This window comes from Falco rusticolus, chromosome 8 (assembly GCF_015220075.1).
Source record: "Falco rusticolus isolate bFalRus1 chromosome 8, bFalRus1.pri, whole genome shotgun sequence".
NCBI lineage: Eukaryota > Metazoa > Chordata > Aves > Falconiformes > Falconidae > Falco > Falco rusticolus.
In genome coordinates this window covers 14,450,279-14,472,467 of record NC_051194.1, presented here as the reverse complement: position 1 = coordinate 14,472,467, position 22,189 = coordinate 14,450,279, and the positions used below count along the sequence as shown (strand labels likewise).

Here is a 22,189-nt window from a genome sequence, read left to right as displayed (position 1 = left end):
GTGCAGTAAAGTTCTCTTCAGTCCATTGGAGGCAGTTTGGAGTAGGTTTACAATAAAAACCATGTTCTGCAAAACCCCATGCTGCTTTAATAGGGTTGTGGGGAGGCAGCGATCCCAAGGACTGATACAACTTTTAACTCCAGTGTTAAGAGTTTTGACTGCTTCTTCATGTTCTGGATTCCATCTCCATAGCTTTCCTTCTAATAAAAGCAAATATAATGGGCAAGCAATGATTGAAAATCTAGGTACATGTTTTCTCTGATATCCTAGGGTACCCATAAGTTGTTGGAATTCTTTCCTGGATTGGAGTATCTGTAATTGTTGCTTTTTCCAAGGTGTTTGGAGGGATCAACATATTACCCACAGAGTACACAAAAACTTCACCTCTCTGCTCAGTCCCTGACATTTTTCAGGTAGGATTTCAACTTCTGCTTCATTTAGTGCTTGCCTTAATGCTCTTGTTTCTCCTGCTTCTTCAGGAGATTCTCCTCTGATTAGAATATCATCTATATATTGGTATGGTTTTACCTTTTAAGGAAGTGGGGCTGTTTGTAACAGTTCAGTAAGCGCCATCGTAGGTGTTTATACCCCTGTGGGAGCCTGTTAAAGCTGTACTGTATACCTTCCCAAGTAAAAACAAATTTATCTTCTTATTGTAAGGGGGCCATAAATAATTTTTCTTTTACATCTATTGCTGCTATTCATAGGTGGTCAGCTGCTTGTAGTGTGGCTGTTAGGGCTGCAATATTAGGTACTGGAGTTGTTAGTGGGGCTGTATTGGCATTCACACACCAGTAATCAATTGTAAGGTTTTGGGGCTGGCCCAACTGGTGAATTATATGGGGAGTGGGTTCTGGAGATGATTTGTCATTTTTCTAAATCAGCAGTGACTTCACAAATTCCCTTTCGTACGTCAGCTGAAATTGGGTATTGCGATGCATTAGTGATCTTTGGGTGGGGGAGTGCAGGTGCTGGGCAGAGCACACGCGCTGTGGCCTCCTGATGTCTGTTCCGGGGGACTGTCAGTATTTGAACCGAAGAACCATACGGTGCCATGTGGCAGGCACCAGGTTTGGCCGTTGGAAACATCAAAACCCCAAATGATTTCATCGTGATCTGTAACTGCAAAGCGGGAACAGCACACGTGCCTCTCACCTGCGAGCTACAGATGAACAAATAACACTCACTTCATTTACTGCAGTGACTTTAGCTCTTTGCCATCCAGGTCGCACACCCAGCTTCTCAGCATCGTTCTTAGTATTGAACTTCATGCTCCTGTAGCTATTAGAAATTTCATTAATTGTTGTTGAGAACTGACTGGAATCAAAATATATTCTGTTTTAACGATGAGTCTAGCCTTATATTCAGAGGAATCTGAGGGGAACAATGAGTTATCATTTCCCTCATCATAGTCATTAGGATCACCCCAAATATCACCATCCCAATGCTCTGGGGACAGTACCGATTTCTTAATTTGCATGCTGTTAGGCAGGTGTGGGGCCCACATGAGCACCATCTCAACCTTTTCTTCCAACTTTTGTGTTTCTTCCTTTTCCTCCTCTAAATGTTTCTGAAGCTGCTTAGTTGCCAAAGGCAGTATTAATTCAGCTGCCTTTCTGCCCTCTATGTCTTCCTTTAGGTCCTGTTCCTTTTTATTGCCATTCTTCCTATACTGATAAGCAGCTTGTGGGCAGGTACCTAACATTTTACAAATAATTCCTCTTCCATCTTTTGTATTGCCTCTGGCTGCCTGTAACTGTTCTTCTACAGCTTTCCCATCATGCCAGTTATCATGAGCTCATTCTTCTGAGAATTTAGGACTTGGATTTATTCCATGTTTTTCTAAGTAATCAGCAATATCACTTGCCATCCTGCCGACCATGCCCATTTGTCCCGAAATGAGTGGATTAGGCTAGGTCGCTTAAAGAATCTCCATCAAAGGCATAAGCAAAATAGTTTTACTGTGAGCTTGTGGAAACGTGACTTCACAAAGTTTGATGGCAAGGTCTACTCTTATTACTTATTCCATGAATAGAACACATAAAGATAAATCAAATTAAAATTGAGTTAGAATTGAGCCAAAATTATTTACAGAGGGATCACAGATGTAGAAGGGTAAGGGAGATCCTCCCATTGAGTCACAAAGTTCAGAACAGACCCCCTTTGCTTTCTAAACTCTTAACAGAGCTTAGGTGCAGCTAGGTCCAATCTTAGTCTCAGACTTGGACAACGGTTTATATCTAAAGAATGTCTAAGGTTAATTCACAGTTTAAGATGGAATGTAAGATTTTAGCAGCACTTAATCTATGACTATTGTAACATTTATGAAGTGAATCGATAGGATTTATTTAAATTACAGAAGTGGTTTACTATGGATTCAAGATGGTAATACTTGTACTATACTTATGAGATACCTAAATCAATTCACACACACCACAAGCACTAGATGTATAGAGATACATGCACAAATGTACCTGTTAAAAGTTCCCCTCGAGTTCAGTGAAATACATCTAATGCCTTTGTGCTTCTCAACAAAGTGCTCAGCCTCGACGAGCCTGGTTATCAGCCCAGGCCCCGTCAGCAACTTTCAGTCCACCTAGTATCACAAACTTGGGAGTCTGTGAGCTCTGAGCAGCATCCCGCTCAGAGGGAGCTGGTCATAGCACGCTGCAGTTCAAGAGAGCTCAAAGGGTTTTACTTAGGACCACTGTTTATAAGATTATGAGATGATTGCCTTTAGTCATCTATAAATTTCCATCCTGGCCATAAGCAGAGTTGCTAATTTTTCAAGATTCCAGTAACAATGGTACTTTTCTACTCTGGCTACAATCCAAGTAAGGAATGTTCATGGGCTGTCAGTGAATAACCAGTTGTCCCAGCTCATTGCCTGCCTTGGCCAGCCAATAGGAGCTCCTGGCACAGTGTCATTCCCCACCTTAGCCACGCAAGAGTTGCTCCTATGGTCAAAGGGTGCTTAAACACCCAGCTCCTTACACAAACGCTAAGGCCAGATGGGGATGTCACGGAGTAGCCCAAAGGAGGGGGTGAAATGTACCACTGCATCCATGTATTCATTGTGATGTACAGAAACAGGTGAATATACTATCAGGTACATCATGGAAGAGAGTTGATGACAAATTTGAACAGTCAAGGCTACTTAAAGTCAGTCTTTTCAATTTTGAGACTTTCATATCTCAAATAGTTTAATCATGGGCCAAGTTGAAATAATTAAATCAAGCACCTTGAGTTTTTCCTGTTGATTCACTAGCCTTTCCCCTGCAGCTTCAACCTCTTAAAAAAATTCTCCATGATCTCTTGCCTCCTGCATGGAAGTTTTCCACAAACTGTTCAGATGTAAGTCACGTTATGGGCTTCCCAGTAAGATGTTTTATAATAAACAGGGGAAAAAGTTCCTCCATTAAGCACAATTCAATCTTTAATTGAAAGGTACAGCTTAATATTGAGACATGACAGTTGCACACAGCATCTTCTCGACCTCTCTCAGCAGGCTGACCACACCTTTGTCCGAAGCACTTGTATGCTTTTCACAGGCCAGCACAACGGCAATAGCTCTGGCAGATGCAAAACCCAATTACACGTTATGTGGTGTAATCACTCCCATGAGTTCAGGAGGCGGCTCGTTTTGTCCAGTATAGAGCTTTGGTATAAAGTCTTCTGTGAAAGGTTTAATCGGTTTGAGATACACAAGGAATGGTTTACCCCTCAGCTAATTACCATAAAGGAGAAATAACTGGTTGGCCAACATCTAAGCCCATACTATATTCGGAACTATCTGATCTCTCCTTCTCCACCAAGTCGGTTCATATGGCAATTAATTAACAGCCTATCACTAACAGCCTCTGCTCCACAGTGACACAGAATTCAGGAGGCCATTAGCAACATTCCTCCAACACCCCTATTCATTTTACATACATTCTTATTATTCACTTCATTGTTAGTACCAGGAGCATATGCCTCAAGTACTGATCGGTCTTCAGAAACAATCAGTTGTATTTTACAAAACTTGCCATCAAAGAGATCACAGTGTTTCACAACTAGATTGCTCCTACACATAGGCCAAGATGGGGCATTAGCCCTGCTCCTACTGTGCCTATAAAAATGCACCCATTCAGCATCAGGATTTACCTCTTGCACAGTGAAACTTGAGAAAACCGATGTCAGATTTAGGGCAGGTGACCCAGTACTTTCCCTCAGCCTTCATTAGGTATCACAAAGGTTTTACACTTCAAGAAATAATTTTTAATCTCAGTAAACCACACCTCTTTGAAAACACTGAAGCTACTGCTGCTGTATTAGTGTCTGCCTTTTAGAAGGCAATGGAATACGGCTTCTCTTTTCTCCTGCTCTAGCTAATTGACATGTTCAGTGGATATCACACAGCCTAGTTTTATTTATTTTTAATGCTTCTACGGCTGAAGGCCAGTGCCCTGCCCAGCAGGAACAAGTGGACACATGATGGTGCCCAAACAGCATTTGCTATTGTCATCAGTACTGAGCAGGATTAGTCTTTAGTGAGAGAGACACTGCAGGACTATGCTACTGCACATGTTTTCGTAGGGTCACATAATCTTTGGAAAGTAAACCAGAGTTTTAAACTAAGTATGTAACTCAGCACCTGCAGTTACAGTAAACCAAGGTTAGACTACACAAGCTGCTCTACAAACTATAAGAAGTTAAAATTCCTTGTAACAGTATTGTGGCATTTCACTGAACAGTAAACAGTCTAACAATTAAGACTGAAAACTGACACTGAATATTGTTGTAATCATCATGAAAAGAACATTTGCTGGAAGGATTTTTATTACATATTCTTCCCAGGAGTTGAGTTCTTCATTAAGATGACATTTCAGACTTTGTTTCTCAGATTCATGTGTCTGTTGACAAGGTCACAGGATGGGTCTCTCCTCATTGTATTGTATTCCTGTACAGAAAAAACAACCAACCAACCAGTCAACTGAAAGGCTTTCCACACGAGCCAAACAAAGCATCAGACTTTAATATAGCAAGACAACAGTAAGACAGCTGTTTAGAAAATATGTAGCCTTAGGAATTAAAGTCTAGGAAACACAATTAGATCACAGTATCTACAGAGTAACAAAACCAGCAGTATGAAAAACAGAGTTACAGTTTTTAGAGTTTACTGACAGTTATGCAAGTAAAACTGTATAAAACAATCTTCCTTTGAAGTGGTTTAAGTCAAAGATTACAATAAACTCATTCGAATACGGAACTGTTTCCTCTTAGCGAATTCTTTTTAAGATAGGAGCACGCCAAGTTTTTTTCCTCTGCCTTTTTACCAGTTTTACTCCACATTTTAGTTTGAATGAGGTCCCAATGTCTGTAGAACACATTTCTGCTCCGACAGCACACCAGAGGATCAGTTCTGTCTCCAACATTCATATTTCAGGTTGCCACTTCTTTAGGTACAGCACTGGCTCAATCATGAGCATGACAACAGATCAGCCTCTATGATGGGCCTAACATTTACGTTAAATGTCTTCAACAGGTTACCTATACAGAATAAGAAACTTTGAGGTAGTTAACAGCTAATTGCTTCCACATTATCAGAAGTTTATTTTACAACGACTTACCTATTATGAGCTCGTCTCTGGAATTGTAGGAAGGTGTGTTATTCTGTAGTAGCTATGTTTAAGCTGCCGTGCTGTACGTCCAGACACAATCCATTTTAATTTCTGAACATTTGGTTTGGAACACTTGCTCGAAGAATATTCTGTAAGGCACTTCAACACCAGTTCCTTCCAGAAGGTCAGCTCTCTGTTATTTATCTACAGAGCAAGACAGAATCTCATATGTTAATAGGTCGTTAAATCCTTATTTCATACATGTACTTTCAGCTTCTTCACATAAAATAAAAAGCCAAGGATATCAAGCCAAATGGAAAAAAAAAACCCAAACCAAAAACAAAGCCATAAAAGAAACCAATATGCCAATGGATCTCCCCCTTCCCCACTGTGTAGGCCCTTGCATACATTTTTACCTCCTTCCCTGAAACTCTATCTACACATACCCTGGAATGCAACTGCAGAAATTCCAATGCCTCTGTCAACTCCGGCAGTTTTTGTTCTTCTATCTCTAGTGCCATAATAGACAGCGCCAAGACAGAAGGCTGGAGAGAAAGAAAATATTTTAAAACACTGCTTTGTTAAGCTTCAGCAGTCTCATTGCCTTCATGCTTTCAAGCAGTTTACCTTGGCTTTAGAAAACATGATTCTGCAGTGACATGCCTTAAGCTGGGTCTCAAGTCTCTCAAAATTAAGGTATTTTCTCCTATAATAAAAAACATGAGTGTATGTTAAAACAAAAATGCATGCTTGATCAAGATAGCACTACCCTGGCAACCCAAAGAGGTGGCAAGAATGTTTCTTATCTAAACAAAAGCCTCATTTGTTCCAGAAGTTCTAGGGTTACAGTCAAACAGGTGTTCAGTTTTGGCAGTCCTAATGCCAAAAATAAATCTTGTGGTCCATTGGGGAGAGTCACATTGTCAAAATAGGCTTATCAACAAGAAATTTCAGTACTTACCAGCTAAAGGAATTTTTTCTTAGCTAGATTTTGAAATCGTTGCAATGAGGCAATACTTAGTGCAGCATAAGCAGAGATTTATTATACCATCATTATTGAGCAAGTTTGGTTTTTGGATCAGAGCGTACTACTCTTCAGATCTACTTATGCAAACATTTAAAATTATCGTAACGTTAAACCACAAAATATTTATGGTATTACCAATAAGGGAGAAGTTAAATTTTTTTTTTTATATATAGAAAGGCCAATTACTCAAGTTAATTCCCCCGCTTACTTTTCTACACAGACTTCATCATAACCAGTCATAGCAAAATAGGTATTAGATATTTTACCTTTCACAGCTTAAATTCTCATGAATAAGTGAATGATATAGTTGTAGAAACTGGAAGGCTGTTGTAGCTTTGACTTTCCAACACAGCTTCTCCAATACGATTTTCTCCATTCTCATCATATCAGAAACGGTGAACCTATACTGGCTTATTCGAATTAAGTCAGTGGCCAAGGGAACATTTCTCTCTTCTTCCGATGCCTTCACAGCCAAGTAGAAGCAGCTGAGTCCAACACAGCCCAAGTGTTTAGGCTGTACCTAAAAAAAGTCCTTGTTACTTTCCAAGAGTAAGCACCAACGTATTTCAGGAAAAAATTATGGGGGGCAGGTGTGTGTGTTCTGTTTTTTGAAGATCAATTAAGTCCTTTATCTACTTAGATTCTTCTGTTTATTTAACTAGATGAGAAAACCATTACATCTAAAAAGCAAGAATGCAGAACTACATATTTTGAGTGAGGCAGAACAGTTTTCTTAACGAGGTTTTATAATAGCCTAATCAGAACCTTTAAGGACTTAGTGTTTTATACATTGGTTTACGACAAAAAAAAAATTTTTTTACTCTTTTATGTACATATATACACACAGACATATATGTGACATATATGTAACATATATATATAAAATGAGTGATTTTATTCCATAGCACTACATTCCCCACTTTTACTGCTTATTTTGGATTCAGAAGTCTTTCAAATCGTGATTTTCCTATCCACTCCATCTAGCTTTCTCATTTTTGTTTTAACACACAAGGAAAACAAGCTTTTGTTCTTGACCAAATAGTGCAGTGGTAATCCTGTCTTGTTAGACAACTAAAACCAACCCAGGTCAGCATGGCAGAATGGAATGCCAACTAAATGTTTTACCAGATTCTAAGTGATAAACAGCATCGAGCCTCTCGATATCCATGAGGCTTACAGGTAGGTTGAAATGCAATAAAGAAAGAAGTAATTTAAGGTCTTCTTGTACACATGTAACAGGCAAGACAACCTGTCTTGATCTAATCCATTAATATGGCCTGCATTTCTAAGCCTATCAGCATTCTTAAATTGTAACCAATGCCCTCTTCCTTCTTTTCTCCAGAGGTAACAGCTTTCTTAACAATACTACAAACCTGAACAGGGAAGGACATTTTTTAGGTCTTGTGCAATCAGAATCTGTGGAAGGAGCTTAACCTTTAGCCATCTAAACCCAACATGTTCTAACTTATAATAGCAACAAGGCTGCAGTGAGCAGAAGCTAATGACTGACAGCTTATACTTTAAAAAGCCTTACCTTCATTTTTGACAAGAATCTATCTAAGAAATTCACAGCCAGTGAAAACGTCTCTGTATGAAAGCCAAAGAACTGAGTTAAGCTGAGGAGATCTTTCACTTCAAAGTCTCGCAGCCTTGCAGTCATTCGGAGGCCATTATCATGAGCAGATTCAATTAGTCTCAGGCCAGAGGCCTTTGGCTGACATCTTAACTCTTGCTCCAGGAGGGCTGTGAGCTGGTAGAGCAGCTCCTGAGCTTCAGTAGTCACAAGTGTTTCAATCATCTGTAACAAGAAACAAATGTAACAGCTGAACGGAGCAGAGCTGACCAAGTTGCAGCTGTCTCTACCGCAGAGACAGAAACTTCCCTTTCTTTGTAGGTATGTGAAGGACTCGTTTCTAAGTTTTTTTACCAATTAGCAGCACATGTGGAACACTCCGAGGCACCAGGCACGCCACCCCCCCACCCCCCCGAGCCCCCCTCACACTGTCCCACGCCCCCCAGAGAAACCCTCACACCCGCCAAGGAGCCCCTCACACCGCCCCACACCCCCAGGGAGCTCCACACACCGCCCCGCACCCCGCAGAGACACCCCCCCCCACCGGCGGCCGGCCTGCGGCGGCGGTGCCCCGCAGACCCCAGCGCAGGCCGGCGGCAGGCTCGGGTGCGCGCAGCCACCCCCGGGCCCCCGCAGCAGCGCTTCTCCCCGCTCCCCTCCGAGGCCGGGCGGCCCCGCACCGCCCCCCGTCCCGGGCTGAAGCGGCGGGGCCGCGCACCGCGCACGCGCCCCTGCCCAGGACATGCCCGGGCCTGCCCGTCGCCGCCTCGGGGGGCTCCGCTGCCGGACCAGCGACCTGCCAACCACGCCGGCGGCACGGAGAGACCGCGGCCGCGCCACAGACGGGCCCGGCGCAGCGCAGAGAAGCCCAAACCCGCCGCCGCGCTGGTGGGACGCGGCCCTACGCCCTCACCTTGCTCCCGTCGCTCCGCTCTCTTCAGTGGTGGGGAGGACCCCGAGCCGGCGTGCCCCGCAGCAGCGCCACCAAGTCAGGGCGAGGCGCTGCCCGGCTCCCCGGGCGCCAGCGCCCACCGGCCGCACGCTCTCCCACCGCCGCCCCGCAGGCAGCCCGCCGCGCCCCCGCGCTCCCTTCCGCCCGGCCCGGGGGCGGGGCTCAGGGGCGATCGACTTCCAGACGGGCCAGTCACGGGGCGCGGATAGAGGGAAGGGGCGGGGCATCCTCGCTAGGGGACAGGCCGAGCCGGCATAATAGCGGCCTCTGGCGGCGTGTGCCGTATGCTGAGGGCGGGCGTCACTCCGTCCGTCGCGCTTAGGTTGCCGGGCGGGCTGGCGGGCGCAGGAGGCCGGTCCCTAGCCCCGGCGGGCGCCCGCGCTGCGGTAGCTTTCCGCTCCGAGTCTCAGGCCCGCAGCCTCTGTGTCCCTGTGGCAAAAGCCACAGTAAGGTCGGGGGCTGCGAGGGGCCTGGGTGCGGCCGCTGGTTGGAGAGCTGGCGGCCGGCCGGCCTACGCCCGGGCCCGTATGTAACCGTGTAACGTGTGTAACCGGCCGTTAGGTGCTCGTTTTCCTGGCGGGCGTTCGGTGTGTGAGGGGGGGCTCCCGCCTCCTCTAGGGCTGGAATCTTTTAGGTATAGATCAGTAAGGTTTTGGGGTTTTTTTTAACACTTTCTAGTCCCTCAGAGATATTTTCGTGTTTTCATGGGAGGTCAAGACTCACAGAAGGACCAAATCAACCTCTTGCTTGCAACAGGCAGCAGTCGGCAAGCTTTGGGATTCGGGCGGCTGTTCACACGTATACCTGCCTCTGTCTCCCTTGTTTGTGTGGGTTCCCTTCAGGGAAACAACAAAAGTTACTTCAGCTCAGAAAGCGGACAGGAGTTATTCAGGGTTGTGATAAGGTGGATATGTTGCTGGTGAAAGTTATTTCTAGTTTCTTGCAGAAATCAGGTCAGGTTAGTGTATAAACTTCTTTTGTTTGAGATCAGTAGTTATGTTGCAAGATCTGGAAAAGATATGCTATTGTTGAGAAACAGTTAAAATGGCTTTTAAAAGTATTCCAGGAACAGAAAATGTTCCACTTCTGAACAAACTTCAGGCAAGCGAGGGAGTTGCATGCTATAGAGAGCTCCCGTTTAGGACATGCTCGAGGCTTGAAACTTATTTATTTATTTAATAAATGTTTTGTCATTTTATCAGAAGTGAATACCATTTTTTATAAGGCTGAGGAATGGCTGAAGGAGGTTTTTGCAGACCTGTAACATCTTTCAAATGGATCGAAGGTGCTTAAGGACTTGCTTTCCTAAAACTGCTGAGCAGTTAGTTTTAGACTGAAGTAAAATTTTTCAGCTATTTTGTGATGATTACTATGAATTGGCTGCAAAGCTTGAAGTTTTATTAAGGAGTGAACCGACGCTTTCTGTAACTCAAGGGAGGCAAACCTCCTAGCTATATTTGACCTGACTCCTCGAAGAAAATATATGTTGACATATGACTAATAAATGAGGTGATACGCAGCCCTAAACTGTTTGTACCGTTAAATATATAGATATTCAAGATGTATGCATCTTGCAGATGGGAGGAAGTGATACAGTTAAAAACCTAGAACTCTGCTGCAGACAGAGGCCACGTAGATAACAGAAAACGTTAACACCCGAGAAAGAGCAAAGGGCTGGAGCTTAGCACTTCGCACTTCGAGAAGGGACAATTAGTACCGATGTAGGTAAGCTCGACAAGAATGTAAATAAGGAGCCTTCTGAGGAGGACGTGCTAACTGCTAAAAGAAAATAAGCCAAGGTAAAATAATAGTGGTAGTAGTAGATCAGCGACCTCCTACTCAAAAGGTGGTTCCCTCCCCCCCCCCCCCCCCCCCCCCGCCCGGGATCATGCTGATATAGATTAAAACCAGCCCAGTGGGCAGGTATTAGCTTGACACGTTTAGAGTGGACAATAAGGATGGACTAATCGTTAGCTAGCAGATGTTTTAAGATAACAGAAACTAAATAACAAAGACTGCTAATGTATGCAAAGATCAACTAGAACTTCAGGTAACTGCCCAAGAAGATGAGAAGTCTATCTTGAAGAGGCGCCAGAGGGAGGAGATTCTGAATGTTCGGAGACCATATGTATATGCATGACTTTGTATAATAAATATCGGACTGCTTGTTGAAACGGTGTGCAAGTTAGGAGGAGCGATCCCACTTGCACCCGGCGCCGCAATAAACATGTCTGCTTTATAACTCTCCTCGAGTTGTAGAGTTCGATTCTGCACGTCAGGAGTTCCCTGAATCTCAGTAAGGCTGAAAGAGTTCAAATCCAGGTCGGCTTTATAGTTTTTTGAAATTCCCTTAGGGAGTCCAAGATTCCAGTACAGCCTAGGTGATAACTCTCCAGAGAAAAATTCGTCTTTTTTTTCCAGTGAAGCCTATTAGCTTGTCTTTTCAAAAAATTTGCTGAAAGGGATTCTGAATAATTTATTTAGCTTTCAGGCAGCATTCCTGGCACCACTTCTAGCTAGCTCTACTGATAGTCTACAACTGAATGCATGAGTCAAAGAAGCCATCCTATGTCCTCTGAGACTGTTTTTCTGTCACTGTTTTTTCTGCTTATGAACATGTTTGTTTTGCATTTGCTGTAAATACTATTTCTAAAGTGCTTTAAGCCTTTCTTTAAAAATGGAAGGAGGATGAGTTTTACTTTAAGTCATGGCAGATGGCTAACAGCCAACCTGTTCCAGGCAGCATTTTACCTCCCCTATAGCACAGAGTTGTCTTTATTGTACTGCTAACAGTAGAACTTGTTGCACCTGTCAGCAGTAGAGGGCAAGATGAGTTTAAAGCCTGTGATAAACGCAGTCATGATTTATGTCAAAAATAGAATAATTTTTGACATAGAATAAAAAAAAATGCGATAAGTGTAATTGTTGTACCCTGTGTAAATCTGGGACCTGTACCGCAGTTGTGGTGAGCGGGCACCTGTGGTTCTCCTTTAAGACAATGTGATGGCTTCCCCTGAGGCAATCGCTGCTTGGAAAAGCCCGCCAAAGGAGATAAGGAAAGCAAAACCACGCCAGAGAAGACCCGCCGAAGGAGACAAAGACCTTGAGATTTGAAAAAGCGCGCCAAAGGAGAGCCAGTAGGAGGGGAAGGCGTACCCTAACGGCCCAGTGGGGAAAGAGCGGGACGAACATCCGGCGAGAGGAGATTGGTCAAGATCCGGGGATAAAAGACGCTGCTTTTAGCACTCAGGTGTGCGTGTGGTGGAACTAATCGAGTGCTCTGCGCACCCAGCGCTGTTTTTGCTTATTGTTTCTCAACCTAAATTGATTGAACCCAAAATAAAATTGTTTTAATTGTTATCATTTATAACAAGCCCTTTGGGGTAAAATTAGGGTAATCTTTGTGTGTGTGTGGGAAAACCCTAATAATATCTAATAAGGTGAGACACTTCAGCTGACAGATGTGACTGATAACACAGCAATTGTTCAGAGCGGGGCACCTTTGTGAGCCTGTATATCTAATACAGTCACACCCAATAGCGAACTATGGTCTGGTGTGCATAAATCCTGGTCCCTTCTACCTGCAATTAACAGCATTGTGGATTTGTTCTTGGAGGTAAGTCTTAGCATTACAGCTATGAGAAACCGCAGTTGTTTTTGTTATGTTTGTATGTTTTGGATTAATGCTGTGGAATTACTTTCACCTTAAAGCGGATTGTGTAGAAATTGAAGATTATTTATTGGAGATTTGTGTTCAACAAAATTGTTCCTATGTGGGGTTTTTTTTACTGTTTAGAAACACTGGCTAAATACCGGCAAGAGTATTATGTGTGTTTTCACCATGAGGGAGATTTGCCAAAACAACAGTTAGCCTAACTGGCTCCAAATATGGTGATTCAAACTCGATTTAAAAAGCACTTTGTACATATTCCCTTTTTTGTATAAATGGCTGTCATTACCGGTATTCATTGGTCTGTCGTTACAAGCCGTATTCGTCCTGCTTTCTCCCATTGTACTTCTCACTGATTTATTATGGGTTTCTTCTATGACTTTTCTTTGGAGATTAATTAAAGCTTGTTATATTAGAAGAATCTTTGTACTTCAGAGGGCTGGAATGAATGACAAGGCAGGCAAGACCAGAAAGAAGCATGGTTAGTAGATGCAGAGATTTTTAAGAAAAATGTGGTTTGCATAGTAAGTGCTTGGATTTCTAGAAGGTTCAATGGAATTCGGCATGAGGGAGCTTGAGGGAGCCCTTGGGTGTGAAGATGGAATGACCAAATAGTGTGTCTTTCCCTTCTAAACGCCCTTCACTTGCATAGAATCAAACTTAATGAGTTTCCACTTGCTATCTATTTAACTTTCTTCCTCAGACCTTTGCTGACTATTGGTAGAGTGAATGCACCTAGAAATCACCAGTTTGACCCTCATTATAATGAACTTGATTTGTATGTCTATTAGACAAGAAAAAGTAATTTGTTTGAAAAGGATGGTGGAAGGCAAATCCCAAATCCGGTGCCATAGTCTTTCTGAAAGAAAATGAATTGGCTTTCGGTGCTACAAACTTAACTATAAATCAATCTGTTGCTGCTCTGTGAGATTCCAGTGTAATTGCCTGTGAATGCAAACTCAAGTACTTGAAGTATTCACAGATGCAGAACATCAGAAATAAAGATTATAGTAAATCAGTTCTCATGAATATGCATATTTTTGTTGCCAGTAAATAATCCAAGTTATCTAAATTAAAATTCAAAATTACATATTGCAAAGGAAGTGTTCTTTTTTTTTTTTGGAGTTGGAAAACATTTGCAGTAGCCTTCCTGTCATTATGATGCACATAATAATCATGTGAAGCAAATGATACTGCTTTTTATGCTGCTTGTTTTAAATAGCTTTTATTTCTTAAATTGCTGTTAAAAATAGACTGAGAACTGTTAAGGAGCAGCGGGCCGTGGAGCTGTTGGAAGCCACTGACAGTAGCCAAAGCCACTGGCCTGTTTTGTGTTCCAGTAATAAAAGACTCTAGACTGAAGTGACACTAAGGAAAACCAGTTCATGTCGATTAAATGTAATGTACAGGATTTGATTTAAAAATGTTCCTAGAGTTTAGACACTTAACAAGTGGAAGCCCAGAACACCTTCATCAGTGCATGTAGTTAAAAACCCTGGTGCAGAGTCTAGGTTGCTGCTAGCCATTTGGGCAGCAGCTGTGGTGTCTTGCTCTGAGGTGCCAGACTTGGTGCTGAGTGGCTGAAGCGAGTGCACCGCGTCCCCCCCGCGCCTGCTGCACAGTCTGCTGTGTGTGGGCAGCAGACTCTGCAAGGGAGCAGCAGCAAACAGTGAGGGCACCAGGAACTTCTAAATGTGTTGCAGCTGTCTCCGAGTAACTCTGGCAGATAAGAAATAGAGGATTAAGACTGGATAGCTGAAGGTGTTAAATCTTCTCTGCTAGCTGTCTGTTCTACCTCTTTGGTGGTTGTCAGGCCTGGGGCAAGAACATCCAATTTTCTTGTGTGTCTGGTGCCTGAAGGCACATTGATCCCAGTATACACGGCTATGCCAAGTGTGCTAGTAGTGGGCCTGCGGCGGGGATGGGTAGTGATCCTGCTGTAGAAGTGGTGTGTGTAGCTGTGGGAGTGATATCTTCACCTCTCCTCTGCTTAGTCGATGTCTGTGTTTTTCAGAAATCTGTGTAAATGTCTGTTTAATCCCTACTGCCAGAATCAGAGAGCACCAGTAGCTCTTAATTACCTGGACTAGCCTCACCTGGGACTTCCACCCACACTCCCTGCCCAGGGATTCAGGAGCCTCACTGAAGCTCAGCCCGTGCTGATCCAGGTGTGTTGGTTGGACTTCCCAGACTGACCTTAGATTTGTCACCTCTTGTCTGTCAGGTAATCACAGGACCAGGACTGTCAGTGCAGCTTGTGGCTGTCACCAGGCTGGGTCTGTTTGCTCTGCTGCGGGGTGGTGGCTTTGTTGATGAGGTCCTGCCCTGCCTTTGCCAGGGTTCTCCTCAGCTTCTGGCTAGTCTTCTCTGCTGGAGCAGTGCTGCTCCCTGTCTCTTTCATCTTTATGAATTGCTTCTCTTTATGAATTGGTTCTCAAAACTTTTGCCTTATTCTATAGAATATCCCAAAGTGTCCCTTGCACTTCGCTTCATCTAGAAATGCCTGTTATTAATGGGAAAAATCCTCTATGTGGCTTGCTGTGAACAGTATCAATATAGACAAAAAAGCTTTAATCTAAAGCAGGTTTTCATGGGGAAGTCTTAGTACTTTTTAGTATGTAATTTTCTCATTATCGTTCTATTGTACTTGTGTTAAGTAACACTCACAATTCCCCCTGCATGTTTATATAAGACTTTTAAAAATGTTTCTGTAAGGGTACTTGCTGAAATGAATAGGGCTTCCTTTTCTGTAAGCTGTTCTGGACAAAATCAAGAGTTTATGGTTAATAGATAGAGGGCAGATCCTGTTGTTACCTCCTTTAGAGACTATAAAACCTGTCATCAGCTAGGGGAATTTCTGCAACAGCAGAAATATGATTACTTTGTGATGGGTTACAAACTGATAGTGACTTGCTTCAACCACATTAGGAAGCAGTACACCATTGTGATAAACTGTGAACAGTTTGTTAATCAAAGTTTGCAAGAACAATGGGAATTTACATGGAATAGGCAAAGATCAGCCGCAAGTGTCCGGTCAGGAAGGGTTACGAAAAGAAACTTGAGAAGGAAAGAGGGGGTGGGGCTCATGAAGACAAAGAGCCTTCATCCCCACGACCACCAGGAAGCCGAGGAAGGCAGCAAACGACCCCCTAGCAACAAGCAGCGCAGAGGGCCCCACTAACACCGGAGGCCGAAGGGTGTAAAACCAGTGACTCTCGGGAAGGGAGGGTGCGCCGTTGGTGGAGCAGGAGACTCCCCGGCCGCCCAGCGCCGTTTTGCTTACTTGTCGCTTGCTTTAATAAATCAAATTTTCTGATTGGCCAGTATCTGTCATTTAATTGGACAGGTAAACTATGACAGCATAGTTGTTTTATTTGGATAAATGTGTATGCAGACTGAGGAGTGGGGATTTTTTTTTTTTTTCTTACCGTGGAAGAACTGTGTATGTACTATCACTGTTCTCAAGACAACTACGGAAGTTAACGCTGGCTTTTTACACTTCGCTGTATAATGTTTTATGACTATAGCATCAGAATTAAGATAAACCTTCTTGAAACTATTTCTGCTGGGATTTCAGTAAAAAAAAAAATATTACTGTAAGAATGGGGAAGTTTCTCCTTTGCCCCTTCTTTTCTGTTTCATATACAGTTCAGGTATACCCACACAATGAGAATGGGGGTTTTGGTTACAGTTGTCAGTAATTATGTTGTGCTTGTTCCCTTATTGTAACGACTGTCTTGAGTTAGTTCATTAACATAATTATAAAGAAGTGCACATGAGAAAGAAAGGGAAATAAAAGGGAAAAAAGTAAAGCTTCCCAAGTAAGTGTGGGGCCCTGTAAGAGATGGGCTTTGTGTGGCACTACTTCTTCACTGAAGCTCATTATATCAAATACGTCAGAGTAGAGGGTATCTCTGGGATGGATTTAAGAACAAGCACTTGTGAATACAGCCTGGGAGGCTAAGGAGACAAAAGTCGGTAAGCCATTTGGGCTTGCTTTAGGGAATGTCTGTTACCAAGATCCAGGTTCTTAAAGGTGTTCATGCACCCCACTCCCATTATTTTTTTGTCGATCTGAGGTAAAGGATTTAGATGTCTGACCTTCACTGGAGAAGAAAGGTCATGGAGATGAGAGGGGGCATCAGTTAGCCCTAACATTGATACATCAAGTGATTTCACTGAAACATGTTATTGGAAGTTTCTTGCGATTTTTGCTGTCCAGTGCATTCTTTAGCTTTTAATTAGAATTTTACAGGGCAAAAAGCAAGGCCACGGGCTCTGCATTTCCGTGTTATAAATCAGTTGGGAGAAGAAGTTTTGTCAGACTGAATATGGAGACTGTAACACTTTACATAAATACCAGAACTTGGCATGGATCTGAAAGTTGTAATTAATTCTTACTTGATGTTCTTATACTGATCTTAGCCATGCATCTGTTCCATACTTTCTTCTCCCTTTATTTTCTTAATAAAAAAAATTTAGAAGTTAATAACAGAATATCTACTTTTTTCAAGCTGGAAACTTATTATTGCATACTTAGATGAAATTGCTGAGCTAAGTAGACTATTACGTGTTTCTCCACTTTGATTGCAATGATAATGCACAAACCCCTGTTTTGGATAGGGATAATAGCAGTCCATTAGCTTTTTTTTATTAGTGTATTGGAATAACATGTAATCTAAATGTCCCATTCCTTGTATGTATTTGACCTGTATGCTTGCTGATGTTGTAATCTCTTTGAGTTGTGTTTGTGATACATTGGTGTAAAAAAAATGAATAGATCTCCTTTTATCCTAAAGGGATTTAAATTGAAAGTCATTCAGGAAAATTCTTTGCTGTTTAACACCCTTTCCCCCCAGCCTTTGTTAAAACCTTCAACAAGCATCGTAATGAGGGCTAGCATGTAGCTAGCTGTTAGAGAAGAAAAGAGAATGGGGTATGGTGGAAACTGGAAAAATAGCAACAGCCCTGAGCTCTTCATGGTTGCACCTTCTCTGCCCTTAATTTTAATTTTCAGCTAGGTATTTCCTCCCCCTTTGAGATAATACAGGACTGCTTTTCTAGGAATAGTAGTGTCAGCTGGATTCAGAACAAAGAGTATTTTCCTGAATAGACAGGAAAAGCTGAGAGCAGGGACTTTTGATGACTAATAAGCCTGCAAAGGTGTGCCTGTGTGTGTTAATCACCCCGTGAGGAGCAGCCTGGGGACTGTCATTTTTCTTCAGAGAGAACTGTTTGAAATACTTCTGTCATTACAAGACAGTACAAAGTCATGTTTCGTATTTCAGGGGTTTTTTCTTGCAGAGTAAATGTTTCCAGTGATTGTGTGGGTGCAGCACAGTTGCTGTAGGCTTATTGATAATGAGCTGATTGTTCCCCATTACCCTGGAACAGCAGTGTGTGAACCCTATTAGCTGCATCTTGACATCATGGAAGTATATGGCTTGTTGTTTCTGTTAAGATAAAATATTGGGAAGCTTTTTACAAAAAAAAATAATCTATTTTTCAATAAATGCAACTTGAAAGTCTGATTTGAGAGCTCAGGGGCTTAAAAATGGTTGGAAATACTTTGCTAAAAGGGCAAAGCTTTTGCACCATGCTTCATTGATGGACTGAAGAAGTATTTATCTTTGATGGCTCATGTAGTACTTGGAAATAGGCAAAAATACACAGGAAAGATTGTTGGGGGGGAAAAAAAGTAACTGGGTGAAGGTGTTCCCTCTGCTACACCCTCCAAAAGCAAGGTAATGCCCTGGCAGCGCTGTTCAGGGGAATTCATCTGTATTGGCTTTGTGTCACAAGGATTTGATGCTCTCAAAGCACTGGAATTGAATGTACCGGAATGTGGGGTTAGGTTTCCTGCCATTCACTCATCTTCCCAGTTCTGAGCTGATTCTTCTCCCCACCGCCAGGATCTGATCTCATGGCCAATTTTTTTAAACTAATTAGTGCCTTGATTTCACTACAGAGTAATATTTACAGCTTAAGCTTTTTCCTCTGGCTCTAGTTCCATCTGACCTCAAGAGCTATTAACTCAGATATATTTGTAAAGAAATGGACTCTACAGTGAAGTTACTTTAAGCTTTTTTCTAGAGAAATGTACCTGTCTCGTCGTTATAATGCAAAGTCCTTTTAATTAGTTCTAAGATTAGGGGACTGAGGGTGTGTTTCCACACTGATGTATTGGCTGTTGTCCCTGGCTGCACATGAATGGCCTTTCTTGGCCTGGCTTTAGCACTTAAGTGGCAAGTTAGACTGGAGAGCAGTTTCAGTTGAAACCTGTTGTTCGCACACCACCCCCCACCCCCCCAGTCATTGTATTAAACCGACAGTAGAACAGTATCTTTAAGTGTTCGATTCTGTGAATGTCTTTGCTTGATGGCAAGGAAGAAACCTCTCAAACCAAGCCCATACCTACACTTCGTGCAAGACCGTCGGCCAATAAATTCTGCTGCTTTTTTTCTCAAAAGTGGAGCTCAGTCACACTCTGCAAAGTGTCCCATAATTAATCTGAGTATTGAGAAGATTGCTTCATGTCAGATTGGAATAACTCATTCTCTCAATGCTCTAGTAGAGTGATCTTTTTTTAAAGTGGTGATTCTTGTTACCTATGACTTATTTTCAAGATAAGAGGATCTACTAATTGATCGTAATTGCTAATATGCTTTACCAAATGAATAACTCGTTCAGGTAGTAGTTTAAACAATCAGGAGTTAAATATCTTTTCCCAAAGCATAGACTGAGAATACAGCAGTTTGCAAGTCAGTTAGCATCCATGCTATTGTGGGAACTCAGTGGTTAGGTTGGTACACAGCTCAGAACACGAATCATTAGGACATTTCAGTTCATGTGCAGAGCTACATCCTTCTTTGCAAAAGCTGCTTTAGGAGAAAAATGGACTGGTTTTCACAAAGGCAGAGCTGTGATTAAAGGGCAGTCTGCTTCCCTGATGGACCCTTTTAGTTTAGTAGAGGAGATCTTCAGATAACCTAATGAAGCGCATTTTATTCTTGCAGGGGGAAACCATAGCAACCTGCCGCTTTTGAATGCATGGTATATAATCTGTCTGTCCTTCAGAGTGTATTTTGCAGTCCACAAACAATCATAGTTTCCTAATGTGTGAATGTAAAATGTCAGACACGTGTAGCTGGAGTGACAGTGTTGCCTCTGAGGTAAACGTGAACCTTGTTGTGCTGCTTGTCGGGTGCTGCACACTGGAAAGCAAGTTCCAGAGAAGGGAAAAGGTAGTAGTTTTTTTATTTTGTACTGTCTAATTAATAGGTTACATAGTTGCTTTGAAAATTAGTAGTTGAAAGAGCCTTGCTGCAGTCCCCTTAGTGCCACCTCTACCTTGCCCTCCAAACGGTACATGTCCCTGCTTGTATTTGCCAAGTTACAATACTTGGAGTTCAAAGTTTTTTGGTTACTGGTTTCTTTGATAACGCCTTGTTCAGGCTCAAAACCCTATAGAAGTACTTGTAATTATGTAGTGGGGCAAGTGCTTTGCATCTTGGTCACAGCTGGCCAAAGCTGCTGCTGTGCTTGATAAAAACACAGAAAGCATTCGTCCTCGGTGAAATAAAACGTGTGTGAGCAATCGCATTGACTTTTTTCTCTCTTTGTCTCCCTCCCCCTTATAAGTTCTAAAACAAAGCTGAGAAAGGTATTTTCTGTAGAAACTAGCACTGATTACTAAACAGGTAAAATTTAGCTTGAGGGTCTTAGAATCTGCTACCTAGAGACTGGGCTACCTGTCTGGAAGGGGATGATTTGGTCAGCTTTTGTGTAAAGAGGACAGAATGAGTAGTGTATTGAAGGAACAAATGGCATATTTTTAATGATATTACTAGGGACTGATTGAGACTAAACACCCTGTATTTCCTTTAAAATATTATCATGTCTCCAGGTTGTTTAGGCGTGTTTAGGAATCAACTTCAATAGCACAGAATGCTCTTTATGAATGTACATTTTGTGGAATAGACGTCTCAAGTCTTATTTTTATAAATCAAATCTTAATATCAGAAATGTACTGTTTAAAATGCACAATTGTTTTGATAGGGCTGTGATTTTCTTTTACCTAAGAGGAGAGCAGAATAATACTTAATGAGTGTTGCTTCTGCTGATCATTCTGCTGTTGCTATGCTGTAGTGGGCCAAGCCAGTAATGGGCCAAAGCAGTCAGCTCCTTGTTGTTTGTGACATATCTATTTCTTTAAAATTACGGTTAACCAAATATTTCGTGAAACTTATGCCTCCGTTTCTCTGCCTTTTCTGACACATTTTTAAAAAATCATGTCTGTTCAATCACATTTTTTACCCCCCTGCCCCCTTTAGGTTTGTTTTTCATCCACTTTTGAGTAATTATGCCTTTATGAACAGCAGTGGAGCATATTTAAACTTTTCCCATTGTCATTATTTTTTGTTCTAATACCTCTTTCTATGTGATCTGAGCCCAAGTTGTACCAGTTTTTGATTTTTTTGTTGTTATATATTTGGTACTTGCATTTGTACATAGATGGATTCAGCACTGAAATCGCTTGCTTATGATCACTTGTGTCTAAGCAAATGCTGTGGGTTTCTTGGTTTGCTTTGGTTTAGTGTACTAGCAGGTTTTTCTGCGTCTTGCTCAGGGATCTAATAGAAATCCATCCTGTTGGGAGAGGACGCTTTAAGTACAAAGAAAATGTAAGCGACAGTACGTATGCTTAAATCTATACTACCAAAACTAATAACAGAAACAATTGTAAAGGAAACTATAGTCCTTTTGACAAAGAGGAAAGTGAGATTCAGACTTCTCCCGAGCGAGGGCAGTAGTGGCATACGAGTTGTACAGCCCCTATTCATGTTTAATATAACACTCATTAAAGACTGTGAGCTTTGGTATATTTATATTAGGTGTTTCAGTGAATGTGTTGTGGAATTACTTTTATAAATCCAGAGCTGAGAAATACCAGAAAAGACTGAAGTGAGATATTTTTATAAAGAGGACTTTCAACTTAACCTCCCACCAGAATGATTTTCAAGTTCTGAAGAAAAGCAAGACAACTTGCTGAAGGGAAGAAAAAGCTGTCACTTGACAAGTAGAGCTGGCAAATCTGTATCTAAAGTTTTCTAGGTTTTCAGGAGATGGTCAAGATTTACAAGAATTAAATTTAATTTTTACTGAGGGATTATTTTCCATACACAATGTTAAATTTCACAGTTTAGTTCAATACCCACCAAGTCTATTTATGTGTACTTAAATTGTGTACTTCTAATTGTTACATCCTCATGTATGTAAGTCCTCAGTTATGGGAGTATTAGATGAATAATTACCCCTCCCTCTGCCTTAACAGGAGACCTGTTGTGTTTTCTTAACTGGCTTT

The 22,189-nt window shown here is 42.1% G+C and overlaps 1 protein-coding gene across 2 annotated transcripts; it reads right to left on the bottom strand.

The window, feature by feature from the left end:
* Positions 1-3,414: 3,414 nt before the first annotated feature.
* CCNG1 (cyclin G1) lies at positions 3,415-9,295 on the bottom strand. 2 transcript variants are annotated; one of them, XM_037397630.1, is made up of 7 exons: positions 9,117-9,295; positions 8,165-8,428; positions 6,897-7,150; positions 6,231-6,309; positions 6,050-6,148; positions 5,613-5,807; positions 3,415-4,942 (listed from the first exon to the last, which is right to left on the bottom strand). In XM_037397630.1, exons 2-6 carry the CDS (start codon positions 8,426-8,428, stop codon positions 5,616-5,618), a joined length of 888 nt encoding a protein of 295 aa, XP_037253527.1. In that variant the 5' UTR covers positions 9,117-9,295; the 3' UTR covers positions 3,415-4,942; positions 5,613-5,615. The 2 variants fall into 2 exon arrangements, with proteins under 2 accessions (XP_037253527.1, XP_037253528.1); XM_037397631.1 differs by lacking the exon at positions 3,415-4,942 and adding an exon at positions 4,991-5,532.
* Between the last annotated feature and the right edge of the window lie 12,894 nt (positions 9,296-22,189).